Raw genomic sequence first — 25,433 nt, 5'->3', positions numbered from 1 at the left:
CTCTAGAGTCTTTCCAAAGTCTCCACATAGTTTTTATAATGGGGGGGGGGGGGGCAAAACTGGATGCAGTATTCCAGGTGTTGCCTTACTAAGGCTTTATAAAGTGGTACTAATACCTCACGTGATCTCGATTCTATCCCTCTGTTAATGCACATTTAAAACAGACTACCAAAATGAGTTGCAACTCTTTTAAACCACCTTGGTTGCACAGGGTTGCCTCTAAGTTTGGATCCAGTCCTTTGATTATAAATGCATGTCTTTTGTAATGCAGATTGTTATTGGGGATACGGAGACATTCAATACTGAATTTCCCCCACCAACTGCTAAATAAGCAAACAGTTTCCTTAAGCAGAGATCCTTCCCCAGCTTCTGAGAGGCTGTAAAACCATAATCACGTTCAGCTTCAATGCATGGCTGATATCTATGGGCCCTTCTTTTAACCTGTAGTTAGAGGCTGCCTTTTTTAAGTGGTTGGGATGTTGTTAGTGGTCATCTGTTTCTACTCTTACTGTTTGTTGGTTTAATTCTCTCTCTCTTTTTTTAAAGAGACATTTGAAAGGGGTATGGTCTTCCAAACACCGAGCACAGTTTAGAACCACAGAAACTTATTTAGTCATCTTCTGAAGGAGGCAGGAGATAAACTTTTAAAAAGTACATCCCTGAACAAATACAGCTAGTCCTCGACTTACAAGCATCAATGAGCCCCAAATTTCTGTTGCTAAGCAAGACATTTGTTAAGTGAATTTGATCCCACTTTATGACCTTTCTCACCCAAGTTGTTAAGTGAATCACTGCAGTTAAGTTAGTAACCTATGAATCTAACTTCCCCGTTGACTTTGCTGGTTACAAACGAACTATTGCAAGTGGAGGACAACCTCTAGTCACCAAGAAATTGAACAGGAAAATCTGGACTAGAGCAAGGTACAATTGCTCTTGCGTTCTACCCCTCAGTTAAACCTTATTGAAGAAAAATTGGATTACTGAAGCTTAATCAGATCAAACATACTTAGAATTGACTGTTAGTTTTCTTCATAGTCAGCCAAAACCTGTCTTGTTAATTCCTGAAATTTTTCTTCCCTTGGGGTGGGGGGAGAGAAACACTTCTTTTTTTTGTATCTCATTTGCAGGGGAAAGCTCTGTACACTTATCTTCACATTTGTTTGGTCGGTGTTCTGAAGTTTATTATTGCAAAAATGCAGGATGTGCTTGTAGGTTTGTTTTTTGTCACTCGTGCATCTTTTCATTCCGGCTTCTCATATTTTTTGATGGGAGGAGGTGGGGATCATGGGAAGAACATCCTGTTATTGCCTTCTCCTGGGATTTACCTGAAAAGTGGAAATCCAGGAAAACAGCACCTTGCTGAAGAGACTCACTCACATTTTTCACTAAGGCAGCCTGTGGTCCGCGGGGCTCTGGGGATTTGCCATGTCATTACACGGGGTCCGCGAAGGCTTGATGCAGTCTAATGCTTTAAATCTTGAGTTAAAATCTTGGTGGTCTGTGGCCAGGGTCTGTGGCTACAAAAGGTATTTAAAGGGGCTCCGTGATGAAGAAAAGGTTGAGAATCACTGAATTAAGGTATATACCAGAATCCAATAATCTACCAATTAGAATTCCAGAACAGTCTTCTTTTGTTGTGTGAAAGAGTTTGCAACCGATATTTTCCTTCTAACTGAAGAATGATTAACAAAAAAAGCAGAAGGAATTTCCAGTATAGCCCTAATTTTGCAGAAGATGGTCATTATCATTAGCTTTAATATTTATAATACTTGCCCAGAATCAATACAATTCATATTTTATCATGTTTTCCTTGATTAGCAGAGAAATTTATTCCTTTATGTTTTCATTTGCTGCAACTAAAAGAAGCATAATGTATGCAAGGGGTTTCTTTGCTCATAATTTGTTGTTGTTGTTGTTAGTTGCAAAGTTGTGTCCGACCCATCGCGACCCTATGGACAGCGTTCCTCCAGGCCTTCCTGTCCTCTACCATCTTCTGGAGTCCATTTAAGCTCACGCCTACTGATTCAGTGACTCCATCCAGCCACCTCATTCTCTGTTGTCCCCTTCTTCTCTTGCCCTCAATCTTCCCCAGCATTAGGCTCTTCTCCAGTGAGTCCTTCTTTCTCATTAGGTGGCCAAAGTATTTGAGTTTTAGCTTCAGGATCTGGCCTTCTAAAGAGAAGTCAGGGTTATCTCCACTAGGACTGACCGGTTTGATCACCTTGCAGTCCAAGGGACTCGCAGGAGTCTTCTCCAGCACCAGAGTTCAAAGGCCTCAATTCTTTGGCGCTCAGCCTTTTTTATGGTCCAGCTTTCACTGCCATACATTGCAATTGCTCATAATACCCAACAAAATTAGGATCAAAGGGCATTTTAACCTCTGATTTTTGCCTGGGAAGGAAATAGAGTTTAAGAAATTTGTAAAGGCCTTCTGAGTAATTTATGGGGTTAATTTTGATGGAAAGTGACAACTGTGAACTCTCACACTGAACTTGTAAATATGTGTTGGCTGATAGTAACCAGCTGTCCCGGGACAGATAAACTCAATTACAATTACAGTATGTGTGACTAGAAATGAGTTAGCTCTCACTCAGAGCCTAAAACATGGATAGGCATGTTTTTGAAATCTGTATGATATCTCTATGATCCCCATAAATGATTTTTATTTTAATTAATTGGCCATTTTAGGATTGAGGAGGCGGAAGAGGGGAGCTAAATTGGAATGAATCCGCAGAAGAAGAATTGTGGACAGACTTCCAGTTACGATTTGCAGGTTTGGGGCATGTGTTCCCACTGCCACAATTCTCCTTACTAGTCATTATTTGCCATATTATCAGGTAGAGATGTACAGTATGGAATAATCCATGCCAGACATTTCATCATTATAAGTGGTAGAAGTTCATTAATTATGGATTGAAGTAACCATTTGGCATCCATATATAGGTAGCTTGTTATGCACCTTTAGTATCTGTTTATTTTATTTTTCTTCTAAAGAGATGCCAAACTGGCATAAACATGGGTACAATTAATTGCAGAGAAGTGCATTCCTATCACTGTGACTTATTTTGTTGCTTTACGCCCCTTAGGTGGAAACTGGAGAGGGGAAAGCAGAGCCAGTGGCCCAGGCAAGTGAATGCTGAAGTCATTCCTTTCCTGTGGGCAGGGAAGGAGTTGAAATCAAGCTTACACAGAATTTGAAACCAAAGTTGCTTTCCTGCTGAACGGATCCCACCCTCTGTAAACAGAGACTGGCAGCTCTGGCTGGGTGAAAATCATCATTAACTTTCTGCTCTGGGAAACAGGAGAGCCGGGAGGCACGAAGCCATGTTTGCTAATGTGTCCTTGGTGTTTTATTGGGAAGAGAGAGGGCTAGGTTGCACTCCCTTTACCTCTTCTCCAAACAAATTGCCTCGAATTAAGGGAGCAGGTTTTTCCACACATAAAAAAGGCAGAAGACTGTAGAGGCTGGAGTCTCTTTATAAACACCTCTACCCATCTATTAATGCAGATGGTTAGCCGGAGTAGTGCTCTATGACAAAATACGGGTGAAGAGAGTCTATGCCCACCCAGCAAAGCAGAGGCAGGTGAAAAAACATTTCTAGCTAATCCTGGCTGTCAACTCTGGTGACCTCTTTGTAGACAGTGCTGAGCCTAAAACAATATCCAAGATGGTCAATCAAAAGAATTCCCAAACAAAGGAACTCATGAATTCTCTAAATATGTTTCAGTCTTTTCCTGTCAGAAGGTCTTCTAGACCGGGGGTAGGCAACCTTGGCTCTTTTATGACTCGTGGACTTCAACTCCCAGAATTCCTGAGCCAGCGTAGCTCAGCTTGGAAACCTCTCCTTTTCCCTTCAGCATGGCTGGCTCAGGAATTCTGGGAGTTGAAGTCCACGAGTCATAAAAGAGCCAAGGTTTCCTACCCCTGTTAAATCTAGACAACTGGTCAGGATTTCCAGTGCTTTTTTCTAGAATGAGGTGCTAAAAGGAGATGTGGTTCTCTCTGCGCCTTTAATATTGTCTCAGTCTGTATGTTCAGATGACCTCTTATGCAGTTCAGAAATGGTGAACTTCTGGTTTATTGGAAAGGTGCCACACGTGAAGCCTTGCAGAGGGCACACCAAGATCTAGCCCAGATCCAGATACCCCTCAGGTATTTCTCTGAGTCTCTCTTCTCCCCCACCCCCAACCCAGTGCGTTATATGTAGATCTTTCCATACAGGTGGTCCTCGACTTACAACAGTTCATTTAGTGACCATTCAAAGTTACAACGGCACTAAAAAAAAAGTGACTGATGACCTCTTTTCACATTTATCACCATTGCAGCACTTTTTTCAGTGCCACTGTAAGTTTGAATGGTTCCCCCAATGAAAAGTTGCAAGTCAAGGGCTATCCTATCCCAGTCACGGGTAAATGTTTCATGAAGAAATGGTGTTAAGGATGAGCTAATAGGTGATTATTAGTTGTGGCATCACACTGCAAACCTCAGAAACGTCTTGCAGTTGGAGAGCGCACAACATCGTCAACAGTCCATTCGGTCCACCCAAAACCTCTGATCACCTCCAACAGAAGATAAATGTTAAAATGCCTTGTTCCTGGCTAGCCTTTCACTAGCAGCGTTTAAAATATATAGGAACATATAGAAGCGGGCAGTGAAAAGTTTTGGGCTCTCAAAGAATCCTTGGGGATTCTTTTTTTTAAAAAAAAAAAGAAAAGAAATCAAAATGAAAAGCTTGATTGATTGAGCAGCTGCACCACAGAGAATTCATTCATTCCTGAACGTTTCTTAGCAGTAAAAAAAAAGAAAAAAAAAGAAAAAAAGGATAGAATAGAATGTAAGCATTTTCCTTTTGTTTATACATTGAACATACATTGAGCATTCCAGCCGTTTATTTACTATTTCTGAGGAATGCTTCAGCGAACGTTTTAGCTTACGTGCATTTTTAGTATTCTGGCTTTTAGAATGATAATTGCTTGTTCACTTAAGTTCACGATGCATTATAATTTGGTGGTGGGTGGGGCCGTTTATGCATCTGGGGTGCATTTATTTCCAAAAGTCACTTATACTAAGTAAGCTAGATGCCAGAGCCTTATCGTTCCCCTTCCTCCCCTCCTCTCCTTTTTTTTTTGTTTTGGCTTTTGCTTATGAATGAAAATGTCATATAAACAGAGGTGAAGACAGAGAGGCACAGTCTAAGCAGAGAGGAAATAGTTAGCTTCCCCACCCTGGGGGTGGGGAATCAAAAACTCAGGAAAACATCGTTTTAAATCATTTATATTGCTCTATAAAATGCATTCCTGTGCAGATGATGATCTTTGAAAAAAACGAATGGATAAGAAAAATCAGAATCAACTTGTCTCCATGTGGAAGGATCATATGTACATGAACACGAACATTTTCTGGGCAATCTGTTCCTTGTATTTTCACAAGCTGTAGATCATCTTAATGACGTGCCAGATTACACCATACAGTTCTTTTTTTTTTCTTTTTTTCAAAACTTTTCATCCCATTTGAAAGAAGCTTCTGTTTTTCCACTTCTTCCTAGGGAATTTGAAGATACAAACAACACTTTTCATCTTTTTCACATTTCTCCCAGTAGTTTTCTTGGTGATCAGTAGTAAAGGGGGCAGAAAATATCACAACCGTTTGGTATTGGTTTCATAAGCATTTTTTCCCCCACTGCTTTTCACAATTATTTTTTTTTAAAAAAAAACCACACACACACACACACACCCAAAGAGGTGCAGTTGCAGACCACTGGAGGAAGAACAGGGAAAAGCCAAAGTATTCTTACTGTACCTTTTAGCCTCTCGGTCATAAAATTGGTATTGTATTCCATCCCAGAGAACTTTGTTGCAGCGTTCACTACGCAAGACATTTAAAAGGGAAATACTCTTTTCTCCAACTAAACAAGAACTGGTAGGAAATAAAGGGCAGGAATGTTTTTCTACTCAGCTCTACCTGGGGGCTCTCCAAACTTGGCAACCTGTGGACTACAGGTCCCAGAATTCCCCTGCCAGTATGCCAGTTGTGGAGATGGCAGCTGCTTGCATTCATCTGCAGCTGATCAAGGAACGGCAGTTATTATCAAGTGCTCATTCCCAGTGCCTGCAGTGGCCTCTCCATAATTCCCACAAGGATGGAACTCAGCCGAACGTGCCCCATTGGTTCTGCAACTTTGCTTTCCCTTATTTATGCTGGTGGAATGTTAGAGTTAAAATCCCATGGGATCGAGGCAGTGGGAATTTGTACTATCATAAGATGTTTATGTTCAGACAATGGAAATCTCTGGTTTCTGTCCAAATTTGTTGAGTCCAAGCCCATTGTGGGAGCTCATTGCCAATAGGCTTTCCTCGAGAGGGAGGTTGCAAATGTATTAACTCCTTGTGGGAAGGTTCAAGCTTGTCCCGTCCCAGAGGGTCCATAGCAGAAATGGGCTCATCCAAGCCCAGTGTGGAAGGAACCAGATAGAGCTAAAGACTGCATTTATTTTGAACAGCATTGGAGGGAGAGATAGCTGGAGTTGCCTCTAGACTTAACAATGATTGATGTCTGGATAGTTACCGAATTAGAGGGCTGGAGGCTAAAACATACGAAGAAGAACGGTTGCAGGAATTGGGTGTGTCTAGTCTAGTGAAAAGAAGGACTAGGGATGACATGATAGCAGTGTTCCAATATTTTAGGGGCTGCCACTAAGAATAAGGGGTCAACTTATTTTCCAAAGCACCTGAAGGCAAGACAAGAAACAATGGGTGAAAACTAATCAAGGACAGAAACAACCTAGAACTAAAGAGGAATTTCCTAACAGTTAGAACAGTTAACCAGGGGAATGGCTGAGTTATAATATGGCATGTATCCACTGGTCTAAAAGTAGTGGATTATTTCTATTTCTATTGATTGTTCATCATCAGTTACATATAGAGTTCTTGTCTCTAACGTGCCTGCATGCACACACAGGCACACACACACACACACACACAAACACTGGTAGTTCTTGAATTTGCCTTACTCTTTGGCTTGTATATTGTACCTATCCAAACTTTGCCCAGGTGACAAGGAGCTGTTTCTTCAGCACCACCCTCTATACCTGGCCATTATTACTGTGTTAATATGTGTTCTATGAAGCTGTAAACAAATGATTCTTTTTATTGTTGCTGTTATTATTTTACAAATTGTTTTTGAAATAATATCAGTGTTTGCTTTCAGCTTATGTTTTACTTACAATGTCAGGTTTTGCTGAAGGACCAACCCATGCTTCATGTAAAGCCTAGATAACAAGCGGAATCAAAATCATCAGGCATGTTCTGAAGGCATAGTCTACAAGGACAAACAATGGAATCGTCTTATCTTTCTTTGGAAGACTGCCTTTAAAGACTTCCTGAGAACAAGTGTGGCTTAAAAATTAAGTTTGCACCTTCCCTAGGCCCTTTCCATCTTTGGTTAAATCCCAAGGGGAGATGTTGTAAGCAAGCCTCTTCACTTGTAGCTCATCCTTATTAGGTAATAGAAACAGCCTCTGTTTTGTACAGTGTAAACATTTCTGTTTACCAGAAATACTCACGTTTTCAACTGGGATGTTGACTGTTCTTAATAAATCCCTATTCTCATTTAGTATGCCTTTTCCACTGTGAAAAAGAGACAGAAGGAGACCTGGTCAAGGAATAGTCTGAACTCAGGACTGCTGAATGGGCCCAGGACAATCTATCTCAGAACTTCTGGTCTCTCAAGAAACATGGAATCTCAATTTATAAAATACTGTTAGGCTGGCTAAAGTGTTTAGCAGCTGTGTGAAACCAGCCATGGTTAGATACTTTTTTCTTCCAAGCAAGTGCTGGCAAAAAAACACCTGCTGTTAAAAAGGGGATTCCTTAGTGACAGCCACAGCCCCGATAATGTGATGAACTAATGCTCTCCACCCCCATTCCAGGACACAAAGAGGGCCTTTAAGCAAGGAGAAAGAAGTCCACCATCTAACCTCATCAGAAAACACAGTGACTGTGGAGTTCTGGGCCTCCCTCTTCCAAAGGAAATTATTTTTCAGCTATGGAAAACAGGACAGTCTTTGTTCTGTTTTTCATGTGGGCTTTTTTATGTGGGCTTTGTGGGTCGGTTCCTGGCCTAGCTGGTATACCCTACTTGTTGCTGGATTTCCCCAGAACATGTGCTGAAAACATTTTCCCTTGCAGCTGGATGTTCTGAGATGGGAGCTCCTTTCATCTAAGGCAGGGGTGTCAAACTCAATTTCATTGAGGGCTGCATCAGCATTGCGGTTGCCCTCAGGGGGCCGGGTGGGTATGGCGAGGGTGGGCATGGCCTGCTGGGTGGGCATGGCTAGAGTGCATATGGCCTGCTGGGTGGGCGTGGCCAGCTCTACATCGTTCGCATCAAGGGTGCCTATGGGGGCCTGGGCAGGAGTGGGACAGATCTGAGGGTCTCTGGCAGGAGTGTCTCAGGGCCAAGGCAGTGGGGGCCATTCCCTCACTGTTTCCAGGATGGCTTTGCGGGCCACATGAAACCACTTCATGGGCCGGATCCAGCCCCCGGGCCTTGTGTTTGACATGTCTGATCTAAGGCCCAGCCGTCTTCTCCCCTGTTTGGAAATGAAGGCCTTCATGAGCGCAATCAAGAAGAGTCTATCCTAAAACTCAGAGGAGAGTTGAGGATTAACTTAACCAGGCAGTGGAGTAAAGCAGGGATCTCCAAACTTGGAAACTTTAAGACTAGTGGACTTCAACTTCCAGAATTCCCCAGCATGGCTGGCAGAGGAGTTGAAGTCCTCAAGACTTAAAGTTGCCACGTTTGGAGACCTCTGGAGTAAAGGATAGCTGGTTAACCACACCAGTCATGTGAAGCAGTCTTCATCCTTTTAAGTGACATGTTTCAATGGGCTACATGATACGCCAATTGCTAGAGCTCTTTTCTTACCCATAATTTTCTCATGTGGATTTCATATGGAGATCCTTCCCAACCCTTATAAGCTCGACCCAGAAATGAAGAGTCTCAGAGGAAGCGTCCTTATTTTGTCCCCAAATGCACCAGCTGCCTGCAATTAGTGCAGGTTCGAGTCCCACCAGGCTCAAGGTTGACTCAGCCTTCCATCCTTCTGACTATATAGATGTGGCTTTCCACATGTGAATTACATCATGTCTCCTATATAGTACAGCAACTTCCAGAAGCAACACCTTTCTGGTTTGGGCTACAGTAGATATTAGCAGCAATTTCTCAACACATCTCACTGACTAATCCATAGAGCCAGATGTGAGGAGAACACTACCCAGCCTGAAGTAGAATGCAAATGACCAGCTGTCTGCAAGGAATATAAACTCTTCCATTCCCCACTATCCCGTCAGAGCTGAAGAAACTTCTTGGATGAGAAGCGGAACGTCTTCAAAGAAAAACAAGAAAGTCCAGTTGCCTCCATAAAACAGCATCTTTGGGATACTCAGCCTGAACTGTTGAGGTTGGACAAATCCACCATCTCTTTTGAAAATCACTCTATTTTTCTACTAGCCCTGAGTCATGAATTCTTGGGTTTAGATCTTGGACTGCTTCATCTGATACTCACATATGTGCGATTTAGATCAATAGCACAGAGGAAGGATAACTTGGTTATTGTTAACCCTGCTCACACTGCCATTTGAACTATCAGTGATAGAGGCTGTGGAGGACACTACCACAAAATATTATAATACACTATCCATAGCTTGTGAAGTCTGTTTCTTCTAAAATGGATACTCTTTCCCCCATTTTCTAGGCTTTTTTTTTTCAAACTGGCATCCATCATGATGACTGAATGTGCTGTAGAAGTTACTTTTTAACTGAGAAAATGCTCTCTTAAACTTGTTGTTGTCCCCATGTACTGCAGCAAGGCTTGGGGGTTCCTGTGAGACACCAGCATTTTTGTTATAGTTTTGTTATGTTTTGTTTTGTTATATAGTAATCCCATATTGTCCTCAATCAGCCAGGATTCAGTATATGGTTACTGTCCAGAAGCACTGTCATTTTTGCATGGGAAAATCAACTAATGGGCTAACCAAATGCAGAATTATATTCCAGCTATTGCGAAATGTAATACTGTAACATTTCCCCCCCCCCAACTTGGTCTCTCTTTTTCTGCACCACCATACTCAGATCATTTGAAAAACTGTCCCTGGCTTTGCACAGCAAACCTGCCTTAAACCTAACCTTTGCATCATAATTTACCATTGGTTTTGCACTGGCTAGTGTCAACAGTTTAAGTTGAAAAGGTCTGCTATCTTAGCTTAATCCCACCAAATACTGAGAAATAAATGTTTTTATTTGGGGGGTGGGTGGCTTGTTTTTATAAATGAGCTACAAATCACTGCTTTCACGATGCTGTGTGTCGTGAAATGCAGCAGCTGTTTGGCAGAAATGGAAGGAAATGAAGAGGGATAAGGCAGGATGCAGAGCCGAAATTACAATGGGACACAACCTCTTCCTTTTTTTTCTGATGATATTCCTTAGCTCTGGGTGGTGGGAGGAAAAAGTTGGCAGGAATCCTGTGATCGGTTTCTTGGATTTCGTTAAAGGTTCTGCCTATTTTCGACATTTATGTGATCCAAGTTTTGTAAGAATGGAGAAGACACAACCACACTGTCCTTTGTTACAGATGAAGTTTTAGTAACTCGTCTCATCATTGCAACGGATCACAGGCATCACAAAGCCATACAACAAATGGGATTTTAGCAGAAGTAAAATCTCTCAGCATCTGCTACCCTTCTCTTTAATGCATTTAACCTCTTTGGCTGAGAAATAACATAGACCTACCTTGCAAGGACATTGTCATAAGATCAGTTAAGATATCTCAGGAAAGAAAGTTCAAGGAAGTTTAGCAACAGCTTAACATCACATCTAAAGCGAAATCTTGGCTTTTGGACAGCTAAACTTCTCATTTAGCCTTCAGCTTTCTTAATTAATGAGCTTGCCTTCTCAAACAGTTTTGCCTAAGTCCGTGGTGGCAAACCTACGGCACGCGTGCCACAGGTGGCACACAGAGCCCTCTCTGTGGGCACACGCCCCGTTGCCCCTGTCCTAGGCCTTCAGCTGGGTTTTATAAAAACCTTTACGCTTTAGGCCTCCGCCGCCGTGTGCAAAAAAACCCAGTTTCAATCAATCAATTTCAACTTCTTGTGAGAAAAAAAAAGATCTCGCAAAGTTGGAATTGATTGAATGAACTTTTTATTCCCACACAGTCTGCCGTTACCACCGCAGCCATGCCCACCCAATGGGCCTACGCCCACCCAATTGGCCACACCCACCCAATGGGTCACGGCAACCCAACACCCAATGATACATAACTGGGTTTTGGGTTGCAGTTTGGGCATTCAGTCTCTTAAAAGGTTTGCCATCACTGGCCTAAGTGAACAGAAATTAAAGGAAGTTGCACATTGTGCAGATAACGTTCATCAGTTTTTGAAGGATCAATACTCTCTTCTGATTCTGGTGTTCTTCCTTACTCAAAAAGTAAGGAAAACATAGGCAGGAGGCGAAAAAGAAAGTGCAGGCATGTGTGTATGTCTTCCTTTGTGTGTGCTGGCTCAGGAATTCTGGGAGTTGAAGTCCACGAGTCCTAAAAGAACCAAGGTTGCCTACCCCTGGACTAGAGGCTTCAAAGACTAAAGGCTTTGAGTTGTCAAAAAATGCTTAAATAGGCCAGCTCTGATAATCTTATACCAGGGCTAGGCAGTTTTCTCATTAAGTGTTTTGGGGCCTGGAGTAGAGGGAGTCACAGGTCAAAGCTATCTTTGAGGGCTCTCATTGTGAGAAATGCTTTAGGAACATGTCTTTCGCCTCTCTAAGAATGAGATAAAGTGTGGCTTGAAAAGGGGTAAACTTCTGCTTATGTTCAAGTTTCCCTTCCTAGACGCTGCCTCTTGAAAGAGATGAATAACTTATTCAAAGCACAGGTGGGCTTGTGCCATTTGCCCCAGTCCCATCACCAGAAAAATAAACCGTTTGTGTTTGTGCATGCACACTCACATTCAGAGCTTCCCTCTCTTGCCTTCTTGTGAAATGTAGAGACTTTTCCTTCCTCTGCCCTCTGAATTCACAAATCCCATCTCCAGCTGCTCTTTCCAGATGCATGCCATAAATCTAGCAGCCAGACCTTGGAAAAAGTGGTTCCTTTTTTTGCTTTGTTGCTTGTTGATGCATAGATTTGCTGACCCCACCCCCACACCATTTTCGTTTTCATGAAATCATCACCCATTAACCATCTTGAAGCAAGACAAGTCATTTTTTCCTGGCCAGCCAGCTGCTATTTAATTGCCAGTGACCTTAGACCTTAGAGTGTGGTGGCTTTCTTCAAGCCAGCAACTTTAGAACAATATCACATTTGACATAGTTAGCATTTTTCCATTTGGGTATGGGTATTAGACTGTTTCCCATGGCAAACTTAAAGTTGGACTCCGAATAAGCTTAAATATAGTTGAGTTGGTTGTAGCTTAGTATGATATACATGCATCTAATCATGGTATCTGCCATGTTGTGTAAAGCCAGGTAATTATTATTATTATAATTCTGATTAAACCAACCACTGCATGGTTGTGTGAACTAGTCAGTATAATTATAATAGTAATGATTAAAGGGGAAAGTAAAACCAAAAAATGGGAAAAGAGAATAAATAAATCAAGTATCCCAGGTAACTAATGATTTTTAAGGTTCTAGCAGATGTGTGCCATTCCATCTCACATCCACCCAGATTTCATTGCCATGGCTCTGTCTTGTGCACTTGGTAACTTTGGATTGTTTGGGGAATTTAAAAACTCTAAGATTTTTTCCCCCAATAATTTGACCAGAATTTTTGAAAAGTTGGAGGATCCCTGAATCCTATTGCTATGTGTATCCCATGTGTTGATTTTTCCATTTGGACTATGTGAACAATAGGAACAATTGTACTAAATATATTGGATCTCCTCCTCCTCCTCTTCCTCCTCCTCCTCCTCCTCCTCCTTCTCACCTGCAAGCCCTATGTGGAAAGTCATTTGCACCTCCTCTATGACTATGGTGTCTCTTGTCTCCAGCAATTTCACAGCAGCCTGCCATGATATTTTGTGAAAGAGAGTTGATAAATGTTTGAGCTTCCTCCAAACTGGGCACCAGACAAAAACCCTTTGTAATGGCATTAACAAGGGCCCTTCATTCTGATTTATCACATGTTTTAAAGACAGTTTCAGATGAAGAAAGAGCTTTGCCCCAAAGATTTACTCCAGTTATTCATTTCTGGTGGCTCTGCTGTGCCCTTATCCTGCTGGCTGAGGAATTCTGGGAGTTGAAGTCCACAAATCATAAAAGGGTCAAGTTTGAAGACCCCTGGCATAGTGCAAGAGTACTGTGATCTACAGTTCAACTCATAATAGTGAATTGGACTTCTCCGTTGAGATGTTTCTGTAGATGCAGCAATGCTTAGCATAGTTAGGCAGCTACTGGAATTTCAGCATTCCAAGACAGCTTACTTTGGACACCTATCACAGGACCTTTATTCTGCTGAATTAGTTGGGAGAGGCCAAGATTCCCACTTGCTACAGAAAAGGCACTCATCCAATAGGCTTTTATCAGAGATTCAACCATGGAACTATCCTTGTGTTGAAGTCCACCTCTCTTGAAAAAGCCCATATTTGTGGAGATTAAGCTACCTAGATCCAGACATTGCTATGATCCATCCTAGCCAAGTAGATTTGCTCAAACATTCTGGCTCAGCTAAATTGTATAGATGAAACTGACATATTGCAGTAAACCAGGCAAGAAGCAAGAGCAAGAATCAAAGGTTGTTCTTCAGGGTCTTATATGGCACCAGACCTCCGAACTTTCCGTCGGGGCCTGAAGACCCACCTGTTCGAATTAGCTGGTCTGGCCTGATGGGGGATTATGGGTTTTTAATTGTTTTTAATTTGTACCACTGTTTTATTGGGCATGGGTTTAATTCCTTTTTTAATTTTTGTATTCTCTTTTTGATATATGCCCTGTGAACCGCCCTGAGTCCCTACCAAGGAGAAGGGCGGTATATAAATCAAATAAACTATAACTATAACTAACTATTTTTCTATTGGTTGGTAGGTGTCCTTTTTCTAGCCAGAGAACAACCTGACACATAGACAAGAGAAGAACCAATGTTTTGGCTGTCCTCTTACACATCTTGCAAGCTGCATTAGATCTCAGAAACTGGGGCAAAACAAGGATAACAAGAAAGGGTTATAGTTTAGGAGTGGCATATCTGCTCTATAGACAGATCCAAATTGAGATCTGAGCTTTTCCCAAAATAATTTGTGCCTAAAACCTTAAGAGACCTGCTACCGGTCAACGTCAGCAAAATCAGGCTAGATGGACCAAGAGTTTGACTTAGAAGCTGCCCTTTACTAGGTTCCTACACACATACGTGATCCCTCACTGGCACTGGTTCCAGAACATAAGGAAGGCTTAAAGTCAACTGCTTTTATTTCTTGCCATTCTCTCTCTCTCTCTCTCTCTCTCTCTCTCTCTCTCTCTCTCTCTCTCTCTCTCTCTCTCTCTCTCTCTCTCTCTCTCTCTCTCTCTCTCTCTCACACACACACACACAGAGAGAGAGAGAGAGAGAGCGAGAGAGAGAGAGAGAGAGAGAGAGAGAGCGCTTATCTTCTCTCCACAGTTGGACAGTTGCCTCTTTAGGTGGAGACTGCCAGCCATCCAAGCTTTGTTTCTCTTTGGTTATGAGTTCTCTGAAATCAAATCTCATTTAAAGACAGGCCATATATGGCTCCTAGTCAGGGCTGGAAAGAACCTATGCCAAAACGGAAACGAATCTGATTTTTTGGAAACATTTTTACTCCACCCTTCATTCAAAGACAGGACACATGGTCTCCTTCTACCCTCCTCCTCTGACTCCCAGTTTTGTCTTTGCAAAGATCCAGTGAATAAATCCAGGCTGAGCAGAGGCCACTTGCCTGTATTTGCCCAGTTTTCTGGCTGAGCAGAGATTCTTAATGCGCCCCTCTAATCTTAGTGGAGACACGCCAGATGTCCCAGTGCTACTACAACTCCCAGGGTCCTTCACCCTTGGCCTTACTTCTGGGAATTGTAGTTCTCATCCTCTAAATTGCCATGGGAGGTATGGTGGCTACATTTGCTCTGCTGGATTTTTTTTTTATTTTTTTTTGTCCATGAAACTCTTGTCTGAGGACCTGGCAACCTAAATATGGAGGAGAAGTGAAGTCCCAAAGGTGCTCTTCAAAAGGCAACTGGACTTTCTTGGTTTTTCCTTGAAAAGTTTTCGCTTCTCATCCAAGAAGCTTCTTCAGTTCTGAAACATTTTCAGCCATAACCTGGAGGACTGAGAATCTCCATAGACGGTAAAAATAGAGGTGTGCTCTCTTCGCCTGTCCATTCTGTCTCATGGGAAGTAGAGTATGCTATAAAATAGCATGACCGATGAAGAGCAGGTCCTTAAGAACACCATTTGGGAACCCGCCCCCTATTCCTTCCTTCTTCGAGAACTAGAAAGTTGCAAGGGCAGCTATTCTTGTTTGCAAAAATGTTGGAAGATCTCTCTTCTGTCAGGAATAGGTAACCCTCTGTGTACACACGTTGGCGGCTGGTGTGTCGTGCATGTGTACATCTCAGGCAGCACTAGAAGAAGTGGGTTTTTGGTTTTTTGGGGGGTAATGTTTGGAACTCCTCATTCCCAAATCCAGCTGTCTCCTTGGGATTAGGAGGGTGGGTTGGCTGGTTGCTTTTGTTCTCTTCAGTTTTATGATTTAGAGGAACAGCTGCAGGCAATGTGGTCTGCACTCATCCCTTCTTTCTCAAGAGCCTGCAGAGTATGGTGGTGGGGAAAGAACGATATGTGTGTGTGTGTGTGTGTGTGTGTGTGTGTGGCAAACAGAGCAAAGGAAAGAGGAGAGAATAGCAATAGCAAGTCATGTCCACAAGACTTGAAAAGCCTGATCTTATCACCTGATCTTATCATTTCAGAATTGCAAAATTGGCAGAGGAAAGAACCAGTCCTTCTGCCAGAGCTTGGAGCGAAGGAGAGGGAGGGAGGAGAAAGGCTGACTGAACATGGTCTTCAATGCAGTGTATACATCATTTCCATATAGGCATACAGAGGGCAAGGAGTTGGTCAGTGGCTTTCTCCGGGAGCAAAACTTTGCAGCATTTTATGAGTTTGCTGGCTTAACCAAGCTACATACACAGCACAAAAACTCTACCCCACGAAGTACTGTTTCTCTTTCATTTTCCTTTTTTTCTCAAGCAACACATAGTTACTGTGCATATGAGTTCATATGTCAATGTATGTTTCCCACCTCTACCCCTCCCCCAAATTTTGATTTCTAAAAACAGATTTAAGATAGATAAATTTGGAGGTTTTTCCAAAACCTCTGAGACCCTCCCCTTACAGTATTTTATGTGGCATCCTGCTCTTTTGCTTTTATTGGAATCCGCAGCGAGAACATGAATATTTAGGCTTTTTTGTTCTATATGTAAAAATTGAGTCAACTTTTCCAAAAACTTGGAAAATCTGTTTCGTATCTTTTTTCCATGTAAGATTCCTCAACATCTCCATGTTTGTGTTCCCATGGAAAGACAAACACGGCAGATTTCTTTGACAGACTTTCTCCTTCTCCAACAATAATAATACCAATTGTTATATTTGTTATTTAACACCATGAAAAAGCCACAACTGCCTATCCCAAGTGAATGGGAAGGGTTGGGGTTAGGGTTAGAATCCAGTCTGAATATTTGGCTGACTGTGCAATGAGCAATAATTATTTGTTAACCTTTCTTATGTACAATTGCTGTTATCAGATTAGTACAACGTAATTTCTTTAAATATGGCTAAATTTTGCGATACTGCTTGCAAAAATAGGCAGAGTTTGATTACCCACCAACAATCCACCACTAATTGTAATATATTATGAATAGAGCAGAGAATAGAATAGAATGGAATGGAATGGAATGGAATGGAATGGAATAGAATAGAATAGAATAGAATAGAATAGAATAGAATAGAATAGAATAGAATAGAATAGAATAGAATAGAATAGAATAGAATAGAATAGAATAGAATAGAATAGAATAGAATAGAATAGAATAGAATAACAGAATTGGAAAGGACCCTTGGAGGTCTTCTAGTCCAACCCCTTGCTCAGGCAGGAAACCCTATACCATTTCAAACAAATAGTTATACAATCTCTGCTTAAAAACTTCCAGTGTTGGAGCATTCATCACTTCTGGACAGTGAATTTCCTGACAGCTAGAACAATTAATCAGTGGCACAACTTGCCTCCAGAAGTTGTGAATGCTCCAACACTGGAAGTTTTTAAGAAGAGATTGGACAACTATTTGTCTGAAATGGTATAGAATTTTCTACCTGAGCAGGGGGTTCAACTAGAAGACCTCCAAGGTCCCTCCAAGGTCCCAAAGTCTGATTCTATTCTATTCTATTCTATTCTATTCTATTCTATTCTATTCTATTCTATTCTATTCTATTCTATTCTATTCTATTCTATTCTATTCTATTCTATTCTATTCTATTCTTTAAGAGTTGAACAGAAGAATTAACAATTATTGTCATTATTAAACTTTGAGCATGTTTAATCAAACCAAAACTGTTCCTAGTGAGGTCTTGCCAGATCTTGCTGACTATTAAACAGAGCTTGATGACTTTCCTATAATATATCATTCAGATCAGCTAAAAGATAATTGAGATAAAAAGTGTGTATGGCTTGGCCAAGGGTTAAGGAAGATGTAATAAATTTGTGTTACAGATCTTGATAAGGTTGAAAGTAATGGCTCCTGATTTACAGTGACAAAGGCATTCATGGCATGGGATTTTTCTGGAACCTCTTGGCCAAGAGGAAGCTTGGAGAGCAATAAATAATGTTATATATCAAGCATTTGTTTACATGCTTTTTCAAGCCTGAGATCCTGTGGAAGTGATTTCCATACATTAATTGTGGCCATTCCATAAAATCTTCTGCCTTACCCCTAATATTCATCCAAGTAGCTTTGTTCCAGATGGTCCCTCATTGGTCATATTTGTTTCTAGTGAAAGAGCACCCTATCCCCATCAGGCTCTGCTCTACTCCATCCTTATTCTTCCTTTGTTCAGAAAAAATATACCAGACCCAACACAAAAATTAGCAGGTTTTGATGCCACCCACCAATGCTGGAAAATTCTGACTAGGATTCGTATCTTGCATGGCATCTATCAAGACTCTCTATGTAAATAGGGCAGAGTATCCTCCACTGAAGGAAACCAGGACTTCAAAGAACACGGTGGCTGCACACCATCAAAGCTGACACCAACCAGAGCATAGAAAAAACACAAAGAAGTAGTGCAAGATCAGATGACCTGGAGAGACCTGGCCCAGAGAATCCCCAAAAGTTGGACATGACTGAATGGATACTTCTTCTTGGAAAGTATGAAGTGTTTAGGAAAATTTACAGGCAGCACCCAAAGCTAGCAGATGAGAAGAGCTGTTTTCTTTTTCTGTGGAACATAGGATATTGCTGCTGTCCTAGTCTTTTTGGCAAGAAGTCATGAAGTCTGGGTGGGCTTGTTGGCGTGAGTATGCACTGTTGTTTTCTTAGTGCGTAGCATAAGCTGAGAGTAGGAAGAAGTTACAATTACAAGGGAAGTCCTGATGGTGATCCTTAATGAATTGCAGAACAATAACAGACCTTCTTACAGCTATAAACCTTCTTTGATGTGAGGTTAAGGTTAGAGGGGGCCTTTGGACTCTATGGGACAACTAAGAGAAACTTATCTTCAGAAGATGGGAATCCATCAATGGGTTTCAAACAATGAGGAAGTTTGTTCACTGAGGAAGAACATCCAAGGGATTAGCTGGACTTATCCAAAAGATAAGTAAATACCTTATATTCTTGGGCAACAGTTCATCTTCCTGTGATGTTACCAGAAATGGGCAAGAAAATAATTCTTTTTTGTTGTTGTTCAATATATAATTTTTATGAAGGATGTTCTTCAAGCAATAAAAGACAAATTGAAAAGAAAAAGAGAGAAGAAAGAGTAATAAAGAGAAGGGAAAAAGTAGAATAACTAATAGAACAAAAGTCAGAAAAATAAGTGACTTTCCAATCTCCTTTGCAACAGAAATTAGCAACCTAGGCCTAACCTTCTTCCTTAATTGTACAAAAATCCCTCCGGGCCCTTTGTTTAGCCCTTTTTTAATCATCAAATCCATAAATCATCCCTTCACTTTCAGCAAAAAAAAGTCCATAAAAGATTTTCAATCTTATAAAAAGGGCCTTTTTGTTTTGTGCCTGACCCAAATAAGTCAGTTGTGGTTGTGAAACCCTTCTGGAAGGAATTCATTTGGGGAAACTGAATAAAATCCAGCAGGACTTTTCTTACTGTTTTCCTTTCTCCATCGTGAAAATAAGGCCTGAAAAAATATGGCTCCATTATCAATTTCTCAACAAATCACAGGCAATTTATTTTGCTAGTTTTTAAGTGTACTATTGTATTTATTTGCTTCACTTGGGTTTTGTTCTTTTAAATTTTGGTGAGCATGAACTGAATAAATATTGATTGCTGTAAACAAAATAGAGAGTAGTAGCCTTGAGAAAGTTTCGAGAAAGGATCTAGCAAGAACAAAATTCACCCATTCTTCAGTGCAACATCTTATGTTTCTTTTTTCCTTATTTCCCAGAGACCTAAAGAACAATTTGATTAGCACCATTCAGCCTGGAGCTTTTCTGGGTCTTCAGGACCTGAAACGCTTGTAAGTAATAGTTTCAACTTCTCCGGAACAGCTAATTTCCTGCTCTTGATTCTTTATTCTGCAAGATACCTTTTATTCTTACACATGAATCCCATATTTCCCCACCCCCACTCCTCAATTGCTTAACATCCAAGCCCAGAGCCATTTCAAAAAACTTTAAGTAATCTGTAATCTGTCCATAACTCATAATGCCTGACTGTTTACTATAAGTGTCAGTTTCCTGATAATTTCAACAAAGACGCATGTGGTCACCATCTTCTGAGCTGGGTGTTTATTTTCCCAAAAGTAATTGCAAAGCATATTTGGGAAAAAAAACAAATCTATCCTTTAATTCTACACTGGTCCTAGCTGGTTATCCTCATTCAAGTGCACATTTTTTAAAAAAGGTTCTCATGATTTTATGGATATGTCCATGCAGTTGTTTTGTCAACAATAGTAAAATGATTGGCCATTTTTTTGGGTTGATATTTTTGTTGTTACTTTTCACTCTAGCCTTTAATCTCAACATTCCTAATACTCTCTCAACTATGCTGATTCTGCATAGTTTTTTGAGATTAATGAAGAACTAGATGCTGACATTTAGATGTGCTCAGTACACAATTCAAGATGTACAAAGTGTTTCAGCCCAACTCAGACTCTCCTGTGCCAACTTTAAAATGTCCCATGAAGAGATATTCTTAATATACTCTTAATATCCATGACTGTTCACGGTTTGTCTATGGCTCTCCCTTTTTCTCATTGTTGCACAGGGATCTCTCCAACAACCGCATTGGCTGCCTCAACTTTGGCCTCTTCCGGGGACTGCCCAGCCTTATCCGTCTGTGAGTATTCAGTGGCAATGGGTGAAAGTATGGTTTGATTGTGAGCCTCTGTACATGTGTTGGAAACAGGAACCCTCATTTCTCACATCTGTCTTCCGAAATCTGCATCCTCCCCAAAGCTGTGAAGGTCACCATCCAGAGTTCCCACCTGGCAAGGCCAAGAGTGACAGTTCTGATGGCTGAAGTCCACATAACTGAAAAATATTCTGGTTGGAGAAGACTGGTTTAAAGAATGCTGCTTGAGCACAGAGACCAAGCATGATGGTTTTGCTCTTCTTTCATTATTCCTTTTCAACTTATTTTGTCAGGGAATCCTCCAATTTGAAAGGGAAGGGTGAGGGGTTTATAAGAAATACTTCAGATTGGGATCTATGGATTTATGAACCCAACCACCCATACCGTTGTAGTCTCATCAGGTCTTTCAATAATAATAATAAAAAAAACATTTTGGCAATACTTTTGGCAACTTTTACTTATTGATGTTCTTTAGACAAATTCTTAAACTTGGTTATCTACAGCTATTAGTCATAACGATGATTCACCCTTAAGATAAAAGCAGTGGGTTGTTGGAGAAAAGAGTAGAAAGAGGTTTAATTGCTCTGGCATCTGTCCTGGGTTTCTGGGGTTCTCTTAGACTGCTTGTTGGCAATTGGAGAGGACAGGAAGGTGCTGGATGAGATGGCTCTTTGGTCCGATCCAGCAAGTCTCTTGGTTATTTTACAGTAATTTCTTTTAGCTTTTATACCGATACTTTCTGTGAAAAGTTCCTAGAGGAACTTACAGAACAATAAAAGACAGAAGTCCCTGTCTTCAGGCTTACTAATTAAGGAAGAAATGGTTCAGAAGGGACAAGGGATAGGAAGGGAATAAGAAAACCAGAAAGCTCAGGCATTATTTGCAGTAATTCTCTTTCGTACTCTATCCAGCTGTTTTAGGAATGGGCAACCTAGGGAGGCTCAGATAGACATTCTCAGCTCTAAAGCAGATGGTCTTGGGATGGTGCTGTTCTTCTTTGCAAGCTCCCAATAGATTCTGTAGGAGAGAACTCCAGTCAGAAACAGCAACAACAATCGGACATGTTTATGCTGCATGGTCTCCTGCCATGGCTTCTGTTCTTGCCCTCCCCCCCAAAAAAAATAAATTAAACCCATTGCATTCCCTTGTTCACAGTAAATGTGTGTGTGTGTGTGTGTGTGTGTGTGTGTGTGTGTGTGTGTGTGTAAATTTTTTTTGGCTTGCTAACAAAGAATAAAGGGAGACCGATATGATCATTTCAAACTTATTTGTTCTCATCAGTCAGCCATACCCTTCTGAGATTCGAACCTCAGAAGGGTATGGCTGGCTGACTGATGAGAACAAATAAGTTTGAAATGATCATATTGGTCTCCCTTTATTCTTTGTTAGCCAGCCAAAAAATTTACACAAATATGAGCTGCCACTGCTGTGGCTACTGCCCGTAGATGGCCTTGAGCTAGGCTGAAACAGGAAATAAGATTTGTCCCGTGTCTGGGTATTCTGAATGCTTAACAAACATTTTATTTATATTTATATATACATACATACATACAAATACATACACACACACACACACACACACTAATTTGCTTTGAGGGCTCTATGGAGCTATGAAATTCAGAGAAGGGGCGTTTCTCTCCAAGTACGAGTTGCAAAGAGAATAAGATTCCTACGAGTTGCAAAGAGAATAAGATTCCTACCTACTTCCTTCTCTGAAACACAATGAATCTCAACTTAGGTAGGCCTCTTGGTCTGATCCCATAGGTTTTATTTTACTTTGATATCATCTCTTTGACAGGAACATATCAGGAAATATCTTTGCCACCCTCCATAGTGGAGTCTTTGATGAGTTGCTGTCTCTGAAAGTTCTGTAAGTATTTTTTTTTGTTTTGTTTTGTTGGTCAAAGGAAACAGCAGAGAGGAAGCAATTAACTTTTTGAAGTGATTGATGCTGGGGCTGCTGGGACATCTGGGTCTTTCTGCATGGAAAGCCATGCTCAGCCACATTGTTCTCCCCCTTTGAAGCCCTTCTGGGGAGAACAGACCAAGCCATCACCCAGCTATGGACAAGGTTCCTCCATGTCCACTGTGCTACCTCAAGATGCTAGAGCTGTATTTTTTTTTTGTTGTTGTTCTCCAGGGGTGGACAGGCATCTCTTTTTGCTCTTTCCTGTGTAAATCTTCCCCACCGGCACTACTTCTTCAATTTGCATTTCTCTTGTTCTCCAGTGACTTTGCCAATGAATATCTGACCTGTGATTGCCATTTGCGCTGGGTCCTAGCCTGGTCCAAAAGCCATTCTGTCCAGGTATCTGATAAGACGGTGTGTGTCTACCCCAGCCATTTGCATGGGAAGCTACTACGAAACATCAGAGAGAGTCAACTGCGCTGTGGTGAGGCACCCTCCTGAGTGAGTGAGTTTGCTTGGTGTGCAAAGGAGATTTGTTCAGTAGTCCAATGATACTTTCTCCTTCAGGGACACTTCCCTTCTTCTACTCCATCCTTCATTCAACAGATGGTTGGCATGCTATTACCGCTTAGCATGGATTATCTGTGAAGGGATGGAGTGGTGTCTCCTCAGGTTTGATTACCGAAAGATGACAGCTCAACATGTAAAGCGTGTCTACTTCATTTTGTAACCCCAAGGGAACTTCAGAGCGGTTTACCAAAAAAAACCTCACCCCCAGCTGCCACGTCAAGCAAAGCAACATGATTCCTCCGGGATGCTTGCAGGGAAAAATTCTTGAGGTCATCGTCTCTCAGCCGATGGGAGTCCTCAATATGGCTCTTCTTTCCCACAGTGTAGCCTGAGTAGCTGGCTCTCCTTTACCATCCATGATGGGAAGACATTTTTTCCTTGCTGGCAGCTCTTAGAAGCAGCAGAATCTTACTCAGATGAGCAGTGCCGTAAAGTACAATCCCCAGATACCTTGCAAAAAATTGGCAGACGTGGAGTAGTGTAGCAGCAAAGCAGACAGGCGGCTTTGGAAACATGTGGTCCTTGGGTCAGTCTGTACACATTCTCCTCACTCAGCATACAGTTTCATGTTGACTTCACGCAGAACTTGGTAGAGTGATAGCTCAGTGGTTAAGACACTGGGCTTGTTGCCTGGAAAGCCGGAAGTCCAGGTTCAAGTCCTGAGCTCCACGCGATGGGGTGAGCTCCTGTCCTTGCCCCCCGCTCGTGCCAACCTAGCAGTTTGAAAGTATGCAAATGCAAGTAGATAAAATGGTACCACTTTGGTGGGAAGGTAACACTGCTCCGTGGAGATGTCTTCGGACAGCGCTGGCTCAATGGTCTTGAAACAAAGACGAGCACTGAACATAGTTGGGCATGACTAGCAAGAGTAAAATCTGCAGGAACTCCTTTACTTTTTTTGCCTTTTACCTTTAGAATTTAGCAAGTTTTCTTTCTTTTTCTTTTTTAAGCGCAGTAACTGTATGGACATTGAATTAATGGAATAATAAAAGCAGGATTAAAAAAAATCTTAGAAAAAAAATCCAAGTAGACATATAAACAAGTATTCTGGGTATGTCCTTCTGGATGCATTGATTTCTTTTCTTTGAAGGGTTGAGCATAACTGACTTTGACTGCTGACCAAGTGGGCCTTTTGATAGGAAGCTTTCAGTCAGACGGTCCAGGACACCAGTGATTTAGGCTTTCTTCTCTCCCTTTCCCTAAAGCCTAAGTAAGGTCTTCTCTCTCTTTCTCTCTCTCTCTCTCTCTCTTTTACCCACAGAAGGGTCCCCAGAGCTGCACACTCATCAGCTAATCCCCTCCTTGAGGCAAGTTGTCTTCCAAGGAGACCGACTCCCTTTCCAGTGTTCAGCCACCTATCTGGACAACAGCACACACATCCTCTGGTATCACAACCATGCACTGGTGCAAGAAGATGAACCTAGCGGCATCATCTTAGAGGATAGTCTCGTTCACGATTGCACTTTAATCACAAGGTACTAGGGGATGAGCTGGGTGGGTCAAAGAGGGAAGAGTTCTTTCCTGGATGTTTCCAGTCTTTGGTCTAGCAAAGCCTGGCCACTGGGCAGGTTGATTTCCACCAACACAGTCATTGGGTGAATTGATGTTGACTAACACCAGTAAGAACTAAGCTTTAGAAACAATGTCTTATTGATTCACACATAAGCAATAACTTCAGAGAACAGGGATGGACATATAACCATTTAGCTCATTTTTTGTAGTTGGGTTTGACTTGATCCCAAGCAAAAGATTCTGGAAGGAAGACTGGTGGCTGCCTTCTTGGTGGTGGCACCCTGTTCTGGAATTCCCACCCAAATTGATTTGCCCAGTGCCCACATTGCTATCTTTTCAGAGTCTTGAAAATATATGCTGATTCCTTCAGGCATTTGTAGATATTTGAATGCATTATTGTTTTATGTTTAAATATATAGGTAGTTCTTTTTATCCTACTCACCCAGAAGGCAGTAAATAAATAGATTAACTGGAAAATAACTTAGTAGATTTCTGTCCTTTGCTTCACTTTGGAATTCTCTCTGGTCACTTCCAACCACCCAATAAATACTGTATACCCTCCCCCATTTTTAAAGACCTCCATAGGGCATTACAAAGGAAATACCTGTAGGTTTGGGTGATCTGTATGATATTATAATGATTAACCTTACTTGAATGCTGCTAATAAATCTGTTCTGTATTGAACTCTGAAAACTTTACTATTAGGATGTGCAGCTATTTGAGTCAAGAATATAAAAAATGTTTTGGAAAAGATGGATGCATGCTTACCACAGGTCTCATCCCCTCCTTAAAGTAACCATGCCTTCTCCTGCACAACCATGGTAGGAAAGCAGGCATTTTAATTAGTCATGCAGTATAATCTG

At 41.4% G+C, this 25,433-nt stretch overlaps 1 protein-coding gene and 1 long non-coding RNA gene across 2 annotated transcripts in view; one reads left to right on the top strand and one right to left on the bottom strand.

Annotated features, from left to right (window-relative positions):
• ADGRA2 (adhesion G protein-coupled receptor A2) overlaps positions 1 to 25,433 on the top strand; it is a gene marked incomplete at its 5' end in the record, with an annotated part of 82,504 nt that overhangs the window by 40,430 nt on the left and 16,641 nt on the right. Inside the window, 5 exons of the mRNA XM_083368556.1 lie at positions 19,672 to 19,743; positions 20,493 to 20,564; positions 22,378 to 22,449; positions 22,809 to 22,972; positions 24,320 to 24,533. Coding sequence (XP_083224682.1) covers positions 19,672 to 19,743; positions 20,493 to 20,564; positions 22,378 to 22,449; positions 22,809 to 22,972; positions 24,320 to 24,533 — 594 coding nt within the window. The remainder of the gene's footprint in view (positions 1 to 19,671; positions 19,744 to 20,492; positions 20,565 to 22,377; positions 22,450 to 22,808; positions 22,973 to 24,319; positions 24,534 to 25,433) is intronic.
• Positions 5,477 to 7,657, bottom strand: LOC310643893. Its single transcript, XR_014493183.1, has 3 exons — positions 7,563 to 7,657; positions 7,224 to 7,268; positions 5,477 to 5,542 (listed from the first exon to the last, which is right to left on the bottom strand). It is a non-coding gene; the product is annotated as an uncharacterized lncRNA (long non-coding RNA).

Source organism: Vipera ursinii (genome assembly GCF_947247035.1).
Source record: "Vipera ursinii genome assembly, chromosome: 8".
In the NCBI taxonomy this organism is placed as follows: Eukaryota; Metazoa; Chordata; class Lepidosauria; order Squamata; family Viperidae; genus Vipera; species Vipera ursinii.
The sequence above is the reverse complement of the archived record's forward strand: the minus strand, read 5'-3'. Positions and strand labels throughout refer to the sequence as shown.